The sequence below is a fragment of the Lissotriton vulgaris genome, chromosome 9 (genome assembly GCF_964263255.1).
Source record: "Lissotriton vulgaris chromosome 9, aLisVul1.2, whole genome shotgun sequence".
Classification (NCBI taxonomy): domain Eukaryota; kingdom Metazoa; phylum Chordata; class Amphibia; order Caudata; family Salamandridae; genus Lissotriton; species Lissotriton vulgaris.
Genome location: NC_141697.1, coordinates 1,217,994,853 through 1,218,009,188, shown reverse-complemented (window position 1 = coordinate 1,218,009,188; position 14,336 = coordinate 1,217,994,853). Strand labels below are relative to the sequence as shown.

General features: G+C 47.2%; 1 protein-coding gene across 3 annotated transcripts in view; it reads right to left on the bottom strand.

Moving 5' to 3' along the window:
- The window catches only part of ARIH2 (ariadne RBR E3 ubiquitin protein ligase 2), a 335,731-nt gene that overhangs the window by 61,623 nt on the left and 259,772 nt on the right, over nt 1-14,336 (bottom strand). For all 3 annotated transcript variants that reach the window (XM_086939316.1, XM_086939318.1, XM_086939317.1), the window contains one exon: nt 2,595-2,746. In XM_086939316.1, the coding sequence (XP_086795442.1) occupies nt 2,595-2,746 (152 nt within the window). The remainder of the gene's footprint in view (nt 1-2,594; nt 2,747-14,336) is intronic.

Sequence of the window (14,336 nt, the reverse complement as noted above, 5' to 3'; positions counted from 1 at the left end):
CGCCAGGGACTCCTTCTCCGAGGATCCGCTGGGCCTGCTCGTGGTCGCGGACGGCAGATGTCGCTGCGTCGGCGCCTTCGGGCTCTTGGCCTCGTGCTTTCGAGACTCAGTCTCTCGTGTTCTTGTGGGACGACGAGTCTCCTACCTTATCAGGTGTCTTCTTGTAATCTGTCTCTACGACCGTGTAGCCGTCGTCTTCGGCGGCAGCGTTGTCCTCCTCCTCTGAGGACATCCCCAGCTCGTACAGCGATGGCATCGGGGATTTTCCTCTGAGGGCGGCGTGTGCTACCCTCTGTCTCTTCCTCACACGGAGGGTCTTCTGGGCGAAGACGGCGCAGGCGTTGCAGTCCTCGCTTCTGTGTTCTACCGGCAGGCAGAGGTTGCAAACCGGGTGCTGGTCTATCTGTGCGTACTTGTGTCTGCAGTTCGGGCAGAACTTGAACGGCGTGTTGTCCATCCTCGTGCGTTCTGGTCTCCCTGAGCGCGTGGACGTCGACGAACGTCGAAGTTCGAGAGGTTTTTCACCTTCTTCCTCTTCGTCAATGTTCTGCGAAGTCTTCTTTTAGTCTTCTTCCTCTAATATCTCCTCCAATTCTCACTCTTTTCAGTACTTTCTCCAAAAATGTCTGGAGCCCAACGGGAACGATCCAGACCCGACCGCGGAAAAAAGAATCTGAAGATGGCGCCCAAGAGTGGGAGCTTCCGCAGGAAGCATGCCGACGTCACCGGAAATGCACCCGAGGAGGTGTGACGCCGACGCCCACAAGGGCTACAAAAAAAAAAAAAAACAGGAAAAACAAAGAAAAGACTACGAATCCGGACCCAACCACAAGACCGCGGAATATGCACAGCATAGTGAATCCAGAAAGATTCACGCTGCAAAACTACTCCTATTAGTAAGCAACCATTTTGTTTTGCATCATGAATCCTTTTATGGATTCCGATGCTGCGCTTTGATTTGATTTTGTAGCAGGTCATTCTTAGAGTTGATGCTGAAATGCGGTTGAGCTTGCAAACAGATGCTTCGGTATCTTCTGTGCCACTTGTGCCTCCTTGTTTATTTGGCTGTCCACGCAATAGTGTTTTAGGAAGGTGTGGACTGATAAATATATAGTTGCCATACAAATGTCTTTGTTGCTGTTTTTAGGATGTGTAAACTGTCTGTAGCATGAATGTGGTACGTATGGAAGTGTGGGATCGGATATAGTAATATATTCTTTTGTGTCTAGGTGTTTTCATTAATTGCTTTAATTATCATGTTGTGACTATACACTGTTTAGATTGTTTTGATACTCACAAAAATAAGAATGTATATCTTCTTTGTTGAATTATTGTGATCTATAAAAGTGAATTACGTGATTGAATAGCAATATCCATTTTATCTGCACGCCTAGTGAGCCTAGTTTATAGTTTGGCTCATGTGTTACTCCTTTTTAGCAATTTATAGGCGAGTTTTTTCCGCCAACTTAACAAGCCTCCAGGCAGAACAGTATTTATGTCTGTGTTGCTGATTTCCCCAGATCTCCTGCCTGAGTATCCCTGCCTCAGGGGCCTCTCTCTTTTTTCGTATCATAAGTCACACAGCAGACACATCCTTCCATCCACACACTGCCAAAGCGTAGTGTGCAAGCCATCTCAAATAAGCTTCAGCTCCTTGTCAGTAATATGAAGTGTTATAGAATTCCAAGTAGAATACAATATAAAAGTTTAGTCATACATCACGTTTCTATTTGGCTCACCCTCTAGGTGCTGATAATAGGAGATAACTATTACCCAGCTCTTTGGAATTTGTTCTATCGAACTCTGAAGGAGGAAATGCTGACTGGGTTCATCTGGATTTTCTGTTGCACACAGCACTCTACAGGGACTGCATTAGTCCACTGAGCGTTCAAATCTCGCCTGACCAGATGCACGGTCCAGAGAAAAAAACATTTTATCCTGTCAGACCTTACCTATAAAACTCCGAGGGACTTAGCAGTAAAGTAGCTCATTTATGCAAATGGCCATAAAACCAAACACCCATTCGCATACACATAAAGAAAATGTGTCATAATTTGAACACATATCAAATGTAGAGACTTATAAATTACCTACATGCCTCTAAGAATCACTTTTGAAAATAAAGAGTAAAGCACCAGCAGAGAAGATAAACGCACTGTAATCTAACGCAACATTACGAGGATGGAATAAATCCTATTTTACAAATGTATATAACATTTTCCCAAAGCGTAAAAACAAACTGGCTGTGTGGTGTGAGAGTCTCTTTATGTTAAGACTACTGCCCTGGTCTTCACCTTCTAATGAATTCAGACTCTTCAAAATCCAGTTAGAATGGAGATTTATGGTCCATTAATCTGCTAGGGTAAAGTGAAAACAATGTTTTGCCAGAAAATAAATGGTTTCACTTTTTGATAGAGACAAACAGGAACATATTTTCATGAAAGCGAGATGAATGGAAATGCACAACAGCTTGAGAAAGAGTAGATATGGTGACATTATCCAAATATGAGCCATAAAATGCAATTGTCTCCACATACATAGTTAAAATTTCCAAACCTCCAGTCAAGTAGTACATGAACTCAAGTGATTCTCACCCTTTCAAAGTAAAACAAGTACTTCTTGAGGGCTTCTCTGGCCTGGGCCTGCTGGCTCTGGTTTACAATGTCAGGGTTTTCTTTGTACCGACTGCATTCATAGTACTCGCTGCCATGGGTCTTCCAGTCTCCCAGACACATCCAACAGAAATCTAGGATAAAAAAAATATAGACCGTCAGTTGCCTAATACTTTATAAACTTAAGACAAGTCAGATTTTCAGAAAAATATTGCACAGATATCAAAAGGAAGAGAGGGAGGACATGCTTGGGTATTTGTAAATCTTCTGATTGTTATACACAAACCAAGAGATCCATGCCAGCAATTTGAGAGATGCTCCTCTGCATCAAAGCAAAGGCTACGAACAGAGTCTCTTTCTCTTGTTAGGGTAACATACATAAAAGTTACCATAGCTATAAAGTGCTTAATCAAAGGGCAGGGACGGAAGAACATTTGAAAGGTGAGACTATAAAAGCAAGGACACTGGTTAAGAGGGACCAGTAGGAACCTACAAACGTTTCCTATATAGATATACAGTGAGGCTCTACAGCATTATGTGAAAAACTGCACACTTTATACTTTCCTATCAGTTAGGCTGCCATGTGAGCATAGTCTAAACAGCAGCTTTATAGGCGCGTGGTGTCTTGGCGAGGTTTAATGAAAAGGTTACAACAAAGCTCTTGTCAATAGCCAATTCAAGCCAAGGATAGCAAGGAATTGACCAAAGATTAAAAGGAGGTAGGGAAAGAACTCGTTAGGGCAGGATCTTCAATATGGAGCATTTTAGGTAAAGTCATTTGCATAACCAGGCATACATAGATCTGTGTCAGTCTGCACAATGGGAAACGGTGCGGTTACTATGGCCCAACTGTAAAGAGGCTTGAGGGCAGCCAGAGTACATATGTAAACGTGGCTTGCAGAATGAAATACATTTTCGGACCTTAAAAAACTAAACAGCAAAGATACATGTGCACATCTTTTGTGCACTGCATGAGTAACAGGAAAGCTGTTGCTAAGAAGCGGCTGGATGAGGTGTTGTAAAGTTTCTCTAAGAAAATGCAAGGGATCAACTGAATGAACAACCTCTGGAAAAAAAAAAAAATGACAAATACTAGAAACCCCACAAGAAACAATCTGATGATTTAATGCATTAGAGCAGGCGCAGAAGCCATCTGAATGTCTGCTAAATCTCACCTCCACCCATTTTTAGGTTTCGCCTGGCGTTCAATGCGCGCCGTGTCGCGCAGGCGAAATCTTTTGATCTCCAGTATGGGGCTTTAACCCGCTTCTCTCTTCCATTGGCTAGCTCCATAAATGGAGGCTAGCCATTGGAAGAGATGTGTGTCAATTACTCTTTTCCCCGGCTTGATGCGATCCGTGGGCGTTTCGGTCTCTTTTTTTAAGTCCCGCCCCCACACCCTCCCTCTTGCTGAGGAGTTACACCCCTCATTGTCTGCATTTTCCATCCTCCCGCCCTCCTCCCGTTGTCAGCGATCCATTTGTTCCCGCCTCCTCCCTGTTGTCCATGTTCTCTATCCTCCCCTTCCCGTTGTTGTGCCTTGTTTATCCCCCGCCCTCCCTCCCGTTGTCCGTGCCTTCTCCCTCCCGCCCGCCCACTGTCCGTGCCTCCTCCCTCCCGCCCCTTTTAGAACGTCATGCGGCGGTGGGCGGTGGTTTATTTTTTTTAATTTAAAGGTTTGTTTTGGTCATTTCTCCGAAGATGGCGCCCGGGCAGTAGCTTCGTATTCGAACAGCTACCAACCCTTGTTCTAATATGGCTATAGAACGGGGTAAACAACGGCAAGCCACGGGCTGGTGGGCTGTATCAAGAGGGGGTGATTGTGATCCATCATGGCGGACGTGGCCTAGCTGCCAAAGCTGTCCACAACAGAAGGAGCAGGGTCGGGAGGCGGTCACTGAGGCGTCCAGAACGCCATGTTCGGACCAGAAGGACGAAGACAGACCATCCTTGCGTTGAAGCACAGATAGGCAACCATATCAAGTATGTCTTAAGTACCCTGTTCAGCGAAATGCGCGTGCGCAGTTCAGAGAGCACTTCATGAAGCCCCCTCCCGCTGTCCGTGTGCCCATTCCCGCCCCCCTCCCGCTGTCTGTGTGCCCGTTCCCGCCCCCCTCCCGCTGTCCGTGTGCCCGTTTCCCCCCCCCCCCCGCTGTCCGTGTCTCCTGGATGTGCAGTGGATTGCATGCATACACACATGCCCTTGACGACCCTGAGCGAGCATGCACCAGCTCCTTTTCCTCCCACGCGTCACGTCCCCTTACACCCACGTGACCCCACCCTCCCCTTGCAGGTTTCCATTTAACATGGAACCGTTGATTAGTAAGAGTGTGACGCTTTACTAGTCTCGCTACCGGACACATCCCGGACCCTTGAAACACTACCTTGCAGGACCTGATCAGATTTCTTCCCCGTCCTGCAGACATTGGCATCCCTGCTGCCGATTAGAACCTTCTCCTAGGTAAGCTTACAATGCCCCAGCCAGTACTTTCCCGTGTGCTTCTGCCATACGCGCTGGTAGTTACCTCGGGCCTTTTGTCATTCCTACTCCCAGATTGCAGTCCCAGTTCGCATCAGCTGCCTCCTTTGATGTGGACTGGATCGAATCATTCGCCGCCCCCACCTCTGATTTTCTCGAAACAGGTAACCTCTTGGCTGAGATTTACCTACCTTTTCACGCCGTGTTCCCCTGTCCTACTCCTATTCCTTTCACCGCAGGTCCAGACTCATGGTTTCCTGCTCCCGCCCTCCCCGCACGGACTTCTCTGCCCCAGTGTCAGCAGGTACCCAATTGCTGTCCCAGAACACCCTGGTTTAATTTGTTTTTCCTTCTTGGCTCTATCTCTATTCATTATCCCTCCCCGACTCCTCCTGAGCACTTTTCAAGAATTTTTTTAACCATCGTCCATTTGCGAGAGATTAAGCGATTGGCATTGTAAATGACAATGCCATTAATTTATCTGTTTTCAAAACCAACACATAAATAAAAATGTTGTAATTTACAATACCAATAGCTCTAACTGTGGCAAAGGCGAGACCGTTGCATTGTAAATGCTTGTTCATAAAGTCATCAAAACCACAAATGTGGGTGGATTGAGGAAAACACCAGAACCTTATTTTTTCCACTTGAGAGAATGGAGCGAAATTAGGTTTTTGCATTTCCCAGATTCCTACAGAATGCATTTTGCCAACTAATGCCAAATCCCAGTGTCCATGTTAACTCACAAATAACGGTGTAGCATTTAAGACATGTCAGACAATCTGATTGACTTCCTTAAAAGTAGATTTTCACCCTTGGCATAGGTGTAGTCTCTGATCCAGGAGCTTTGTTTACTTTATCGGTTGCTATTTCTTTTCTGTTACATTTTGCTTTCTTTTGCTCCATTTGCCTCCTTAAACCAAGCATTTCTACAGCAGGAATAGTCAGACTGGCCCTTAACGAATAGTTTACCTGTCGGTGTACTTTTGCAGCTTGAAGATCTTTCTGGATTCACTATGCTGTGCATATTCCGCTATCTGGCTGTTTGGTCCGGAATCGTAGTCTTTTTTCTCTTATTTTTTTTTCATAGCCCATGTGGGCGTCGACGTCCCACCATTTGGTGTACCTTCGGTGACGTTGGCATGCTTCCGGCGGAAGCTCCCACCCTTGGGCGCCATCTTTGGATTCTTTTTTTTTTCTTCTCTTTTTTGTCCTTGTAGTGAATCCATGGCTATGTTTGCTAATCCCTTCTCCAACGTAATTCTTTTTACGTATCTTGTAAGCTTCAACTTGCTTTCTATTCCATGTGTTTCCACCTTCTCCAGCCTCATCTTTCTGGCGGAGGCGGGTGGGTTCGCTAGTGAATCCAGAAAGATCTTCGAGCTGCAAAACTACACAGACAGGTAAGAAACTATTCGTTTTGCAGCGTGAATCTTTCTGGATTCACTATGCTGTGCATATATTTTGTAGCGGTTTTGTTACTTTTGTGGCAGCTGGGTGGAAGATGAGCGTTGGTTGTTGAATATATGTTAAAGCACTCTTTGTCCTACTTGTGCTTCCTTGTTCATCTGTACATCAACGCAATAGTGCTTAGTGAACGTGTGCACTGAAGCCCATGTTGGCGCCAGGCATATGTCCTGAATTGGTGTGTTGGCCAGAAAGGCAATTGTTGCTCCTTTCTTCCTGGTCGAGTGGGCCTGTGCCCCTCCTGTTAACTCCTGCCCGCTTGCTTGTGGCAGAATTGTATCGTTTGTGCGATCCATCGAGCTATGGTGTTCTTAGTCACTGGTCTACCCAGGTAACTGTTTGCGAAGGATACAAAGAACTGTTTTGTCTTCCTGTGTCCCTTCATTCTTTCAATGTAGTGCATCACTACCCTTCTTGCGTCTAGAGTGTGGAGCGCCCTCTCAGCGCTTGTTGTGGGGTTCTAGAAGAAGCTAGAATTTTGAATACTCTGATTCATGTGGAACCTTGACACCACCTTTGTCATGAAGAGCGGGTCTGTTCTCATCACGACCCTGTCACTGTGTATCTGGATGTAGGGTTCCTGAAGTATTAGTGCCTGTACTTTGCTCACCCTGCGTAGCGAGGTGATTGCTACCAGAAAGGCCGCTTTCATTGTCAGCGTTTGCAGTGATGCCTTGTGGATGGGTTCGAAATGTGCTTTCATGAGCTCTGTCAGTACCATATTCAGGTTCCAAGCCGGCGGCGGCATCCTTTTTGGTGGCGCTATTCTCTTAGCCCCTTCCAGGAATCTTTTAACTACTTTTGATGTAAAGAAGCTTCTCCCCGTTTCTCCTCTTGTGTATGCCACAAACGCTGCCAGGTGTACCCTCAGCGAGGATGAGCTTAGCTTAGCTTTTATTAGGTGCGTGAGGTATCTTATCACCATTGATTCCCTGGTCAGCTTTCTATGGAGTTTTTTCTTGCAGCACCATTGAGTGAATCTTTTCATTTTTCCCCATAGCACTTGCGTGTGCTGGGCCTTCTTGCCTCTCACAGCACCTGCAGGGTGCTCTCTGGTAGTTTTAGATGTGCGAACTCTAAGTCCTCAGGAGCCAAGCGGAGAGGCTCTCCGGCTCTGGGTGTAGAACTTCTCCACTTTCCATAGAGAGTAGGTCTCTTCTTTTTAAGAACTTGTGGGGTGGACCCTGCGCCATCTCCATTATCTGTGAGTACCAGGTCTGCCTGGCCCATTGTGGTGCCACCAGGATGAGCGTCATGTTGCTCGTCATGCATTTGTTGAGAACCCTGGGGATCAGTGGTATCGGGGGAAAAGCGTAGGCAAGTGTTTTTGACCAGCTTCTCCATAGGGCATTCCCCTGGGATAGTGCCTCTGGTTGTCAGGATGCAAATTACTGGCATTCTGCATTCTGGCGTGTTGCAAACAGGTCTATTGTCGGAGTGCCCCACCTCCTGAATAGTCTCTCTGTTTCCTGCATGTTGAGTTCCCACTCGTGGGATGCTGAAGTCTGCCTGCTGAACCAATCCGCTTCTACATTGTCCTTCCCTGGCAGGTGTATGGCTAGCAGGTCTATTTTGAGTGGTATTGCCCATCTCCACATTTCCTGTGCCAAGCTTGATAGAGGGAATGATGAGTTCCCCCCTGCTTGTTGATGTAAAACATTGTTGTGGTGTTGTCTGTATCAGCACCTTCTGGCTGTCCAGTTGTTTCTGAAACGCCTGGAGGACAAGCAACACTGTTTTCAGCTCCAGGTAATTGATGTGTCTGACCGCATACGCTGGGCTCCACAGACCCCTCACTCGGAGCCTGTTCATGTGTGCGCCCCATCCCTTCTGGGATGAGTCTGTGGTGATGGTCACTGTTGGGTCCGGTGGCATTAGAGGCTTCCCTATGGTTATCCTCTCTTTGATCCACCACTTCATTTCTTCCTGCACCTTGTGCGTTACAACCACTAGATCCTCCCAACTTCCTGTGGCTTGTGACCATTGCTGTTGCAGCCACTCTTGGAGTGGTCTCATCTTTAGGCGTACATTGGGGACCAGGTGTATGCATGACGCCATAATTCCCAAGATCTTGCTCACTGTCAGAGCTCGCCCCTTCTGGTATTGACATTTCTCCCTCAGCAGGCCGAGTGTCCTCTTATCGCTGGGTAACACCCTGCATTGGACGGTGTTGATTTGAGCTCCCAGGAAGATCTTCACTTGCTCCCGTTCCATCGAGCATTTTCCCCAGTGTATGGAGAATTCCAGGCTTGTTAGCATTCTCGTGACCTGCTCTGCATGATCCTTGCATGTCCTGTAAGAGCTTGCCTTTATGAGCCAGTCGTCGAGGTAGGGGTACACGTGTAACCCCTCTCTTCGCAGATGTGCGGCCACTGCTGCGTGGCATTTGGTGAATACCCTTGGTGCGGACTTTAGACTGAATGCCAGGGTTGTGAATTGGTAGTGATCCTTGTTTACTGTGAATCTTAGCATGTGCTTGTGCTGCCTGTTCATGGGGATGTGCAGGTACGCATCTTTGAGGTCTACAGTGGACAAAAAGTCCTCTGCCTTTATCTGTGGGATGACCTCTTGTAGGGACGTCATCTTGAATTTTTGAGTCTTTACATATTTGTTTAGGAACCGTAGATCCAGGATGGGTCTTAGGCTTTCGTCCACTTTTGGCACCAGGAAGTAGTATGAGTACACTCCCCTGTTCCGTTCTTTGAATGGGACCAGTTCGATGGCCTCTTTGAGGAGGAGTTCTTGAGCTTCTCTTGGAGCAATTGCAGTTCTCTTCCCGAGTGCTCTTTTCTTTGGCTTTCTGTTTGGTGGTCTCTTTTCCAACTCTATGCAGTATCCAAACTGTATGATGTCTAGTATCCACTTGTCTGTGGTTATTTTTCTCCACTCCTGGAGAAAAAATCTCTGCCTGCCTCCTACTGGTGTTACATGTTCTTTTGTGTCTTGTCCGTGTAGCCCTCTCCTCTTTGTTTTCCCGTGCTCCTCCCCTGGAGGGTTAGAGTGGGTCAGCACCTTTTTCTGTGTGAAGTCACTTAGTGGGGGGTTGTTCACCGCCTCTTCTATGGCCCCGTCCGTTTCCTTTTCCTCGAAAGGACTGGCCCCTGTTCTGTTTTGCTTCTACTGGCCCTGGTGACCTTGGTTGTCACTCTGTTGACCCTGGTGGAAAGCCTGGTGCGATTGTCCTTGCTGGTTTCCACCCCTTCCGTTCGGCCTCCGCGTAGGAGTGCCTCTTCTCATCCCCCTGAATTGCAGGGCCCCCATGGACCTTGCAGTCTCGTTGTCTTTCTTCAGTTGGGTGAGTTTCTCATCAACTGGGGCTCCGAACAGTGTTTCTCCATTGAAAGGTGTGTTCATGATGTTGTTCTGAACCTCAGTTTTGAAGCCTGAGATCCTGAGCCAGGCTTGCCTTCTCTCTGTGATGCCTATAGCCATCAGTCTGATGGATGTTTCAGCCCCATCCAAGGCTGTCTTCAGGCACGAGTTAGCAATGCTTTTCCCTTCTTCCACAAGGTGTGTTGCCCTCTGAAGGTATTGCTCTGGGAGGTGCTTGAGCAATTGGCCGATCTCATCCCAATGCTGGTATTGGTGCCTGTTCAGGAGGGCGTTGGAGTTAGCCATCCGCCAGTGCATTGCGGGGTTCCTCTCAATTTTTCTGCCCATCAGGTCCATCCTCCTGCTTTCCTGGTCAGGTGGTGGCCCAGATGTTGTTGGGACGTTGGGCTTTCTGGCCGTTGCAGCGATTATTGAATCTGCTGTGACGGACCCCTTGATGTAAGCAGGGTCCTGGGAGGAGAATTTGTATTTCTTCTCTGTCCTTGGCATGACTGATCTGCATGTAGCCGGGTCCTTGAACGCTTCCTTCCCCTGGTCCGTGATACTTTTCAGCATGGGCAAGAACTGGCTTCTTGTCTGCGTGGGGAGCAATGTTTCCAGCAGGAAGTGTGCTTTAGGCTTCTCCTCTTCCAGCTTAACCCCATAAGCTGCTGCTACCTTCCTGACGACCTCACTGTATGCCCCAACCCCGCACACAATTCAGTGAAGACATCACTGACTTCATCAGCCCACACGCCCTCCCCTCTGAGGACTATATTCTACTGGGAGACCTCAACTTCCACCTGGAAAAGAACAACGACAGCAACACCACCACCCTTCTGGACAACCTCGCCAATCTCGGACTCAAACAACTTGTTGACACCCCCACCCACTATGCCGGACACACGCTCGACCCAATCTTCACCTCCAGCAAGCACATCTCCTTCAATCACACCACGGCTCTCCATTGGACGGACCACAGCTGCGTTCACTTCAACTACAAAAAGACTACGACCCACAACCACCCACAACCAATTCTCCGCAGAAACTGGAACAAAATTACCACCGACCAACTCTTCATATCGCTTCACCAAAACCCTCCTGCAAAATCATCGGACCCAAACCTTGCAGCCACCAACCTCGCACAATGGATCACCCACAGCGCTGACGAATTAGCACCCTTGAAAAACCGTCAAATCAAACTAGGTAGCAAAAAAGCCCCCTGGTTCAACGATGACCTTAAGAAATCCAAGAAGTGCTGTCGCACCCTCGAGAAAGCCTGGAGAAAAAACCCAACCACTGACAACCTGGCCTCCTTCAAGAACGCCACCCGCAAACACCACCAACTGATCCGATCCACCAAGAAATCAGCACTCAAGGATCGTCTCGACAACAACGCCCACAACAGCAAGGAACTATTCAACATAGTCAAATAATTTACCAACCCCACAGCAGGCACCAACGACATCACTCCCTCCCAAGACCTCTGCGACTCCCTAGCCTCATTCTTCCACAACAAAATCGCTGACATACAAAACAGCTTTGAAAACCAGTCCGGAGTCCATTCCACCCCACCCACCTCCGAACTAAAACCCCCCTCCAAGAACATTTGCGCCTGGAACCCAATCACCACTGAAGACACCATCCGCCTGATGAACTCCATCCACTCAGGATCGCCAACCGACCCATGTCCCCACCACATCTTCAACAAAGCTGACTATTATCGCACCCCATCTCCGAGACGTCATCAACTGCTCCCTCAACTCCGCTACCTTCCCGGAAAGCTGGAAACATGCCAAACTCAGCGCCCTTCTGAAGAAACCCACAGCAGACCCCACTGAACTTAAAAACTACCGCCCCATCTCGCTCCTCCCATTCCCTGCCAGTTTTTGGCAAAAGTGATGCTAACAATGTGCGGCCTATTGGTGTCGTTATGATGCACTAAAGAGTAGAAGGGGAGAGGATGAATAGCAAAAGGGATGAATAGCAATAGGAATGAAAAGTAAAATGGAACAAACACGGGAAACAAGCGGGTGAAAGCAACAGCACAGAGCAAAGCCATGGCCAAGACAACCTAGCACAGTCTACAAGTAAAAGAAAAACAATAATCAGAGACAAAGCAGAAAAACACTCCCCAAACAAGAAGGCACTAATTGGCTCATGTTCCAGGGACAGGGCAAACATGAACAGAAAATGTAGCCAGAACGCAGGATTAAAAAGGAGCCAGCAAATGAAGCAGACAATGGAGCCAACGAATGGTCAAGCAGTGGATGAGCTCCAAGCCACTTTTCAGTTAACATTTCTCACAGGTGACAGCGCATGCGCTTGTCTCAAGCGAGACCTAATAAAATAAAAAATGTAAATGTTTAGCAGTAATACCGTTGGAGGGTCATTTACAAATAGGTGCTGGATCCTAAAGTAGAGTTATTAGGAGGTGGAAATGGGGGAGGGAGGTGTCTCTGAAGTTGGAGGAGGCTGTGAAAAAACTTGATGAAGCAACAGAATGTTAACATTCAAAGAATGTCTTAGATGGCTAAAGTTACAATGCACATCCAACTGCAAGAATGATAATCATTCCTCTATAGTTCAGATTTGAATGGAATATGCTACTTACCAGTATGCATCTGTTCTGGGCATGTAGGGCTGCTGATATGCATATCTTGTGCATAGATCGCCGCCTAGTGTTGGGTCCGGATGATTGTACTTGTTGTCTTGGAAGAGTCTTTGAAGTATCACAAGATAGGGGACTCCTCCCCTGGACTACAGTGCGCATGGACATCTTCTCCATCCTCAGATTGTTTTTTGCCATTGTGGCAGAGATGGAGATTGTAAAGTAAGAGATGGCCATGCCAGAGATAATGCTGCAGCTGCTACAGGCACCGGGGAGGAGGGTGGGCGATATGAATGTCAGCAGCCCTACATGCCAAGAACAGATGCATACTGGTAAGTAGCATATTCCGTTCGAGGCATGTGGGCTGCTGAATTCATATCTTGTGCATAGACTGTATAGCAGTATCTCCTCTAGCGGTGGCTACCTGTGCCAGCTGCAGCAGTTTGAAAAAGAGTTTTGAGGACAGCCTGGCCTACAGCAGCTTGCTGTTTTGTTTGCACATCTACACAGTAGTGTTTTGTGAAAGTGTGTATGGTGGTCCATGTGGCTGCCTTACAGATATCTTCAAGAGGAATATTTCCTAGGATAGCCATGGATGCCCCCATTTTCCTTGTGGAGTGTGCTCTTGGGGAAACAGTTAAAGTGCGTTTTGCCTTTTGATAGCATATCTGAATGCATTTAACTATCCATCTGGCTATTCCTGATTTTGAAATTGGATTCCCCTTTTGTTGTGGTGCAAAGGCAACAAACAGTTGTTTTGTTTTCCTAAAGGATTTAGTTCTGTCCACATAATAAAGTAGAGCTCTCTTTACGTCTAGTGTGTGCAGGGCTCTCTCAGCTACTGACTGTGGATTTTGAAAGAACACTGGCAGTTCTATAGATTGGTTAATATGGAAATTGGATACAACCTTAGGCATGAATTTAGGGTTTGTTCCAAGAACAACCCTGTTGGCATGTACCTGCATGAAAGGTTCTTGAATTGTTAGCGCTTGTAATTCACTCACTCTTCTGAGTGAGGTGATGGCTATCAAGAATGCAACTTTCCACGTTAAGAATTGTAGTTCGCATGAATTTAAAGGTTCGAAAGGAGGGCCCATGAGTCTGGTAAGTACTATATTGAGATTCCAGACTGGGGAAGGGGGGTGCCTAGGAGGAATCACCCTTTTCAAACCCTCCATGAAGGCTTTTATTGCTGGTATTCTAAACAGTGAAAGGTGTTGCCTGTTTTGAAGGTATGCTGCTATGGCAGTGAGGTGTAGTCGTATTGAAGAGTATGCTAAAATACATCTTTGTAGATGCAGCAGGTAACATATAATGTTTTGTATTGAAGCGTCTAAGGGTTGATTTGGTTATTGTTGCAGTAAATAACACATCTCTTCCATTTAGCTGCATAGCACGCTCGAGTGGTTGGTCTTCTTGCCTCCCTAATGATGTTCATGCAATCCGGGGGCAAGTTAAGGTATCCAAACTCCAAGACCTCAGGAGCCAGATCGCTAGGTTCATTTGATTGGGATCTGGGCGTCTGATTTCTCCATGGTTCTGAGTTAGAAGATGAGGTGCAAGGCGCAGTCTTTGATGAGGAACTACAGAGAGTTCCAGGAACATCGTGTACCATGGTTGTCTCGCCCATGTGGGAGCAACTAGGATTAGTGTGAGGGGGTGTTGCCGCAGTTTGCATGCCACCAGCGGGATCAGTGGTGTTGGGGGAAAAGCGTATGCTAATCTGCCTGACCAGTTCATCCATATCGCATTGCCCTGTGACAATGGATGTGGGAACCTGGCGGCAAAGTATTGGCATTTTGAGTTTTGTTTTGTGGCGAACAGGTCTATTTCTGGGTGACCCCACTCCTCGAAG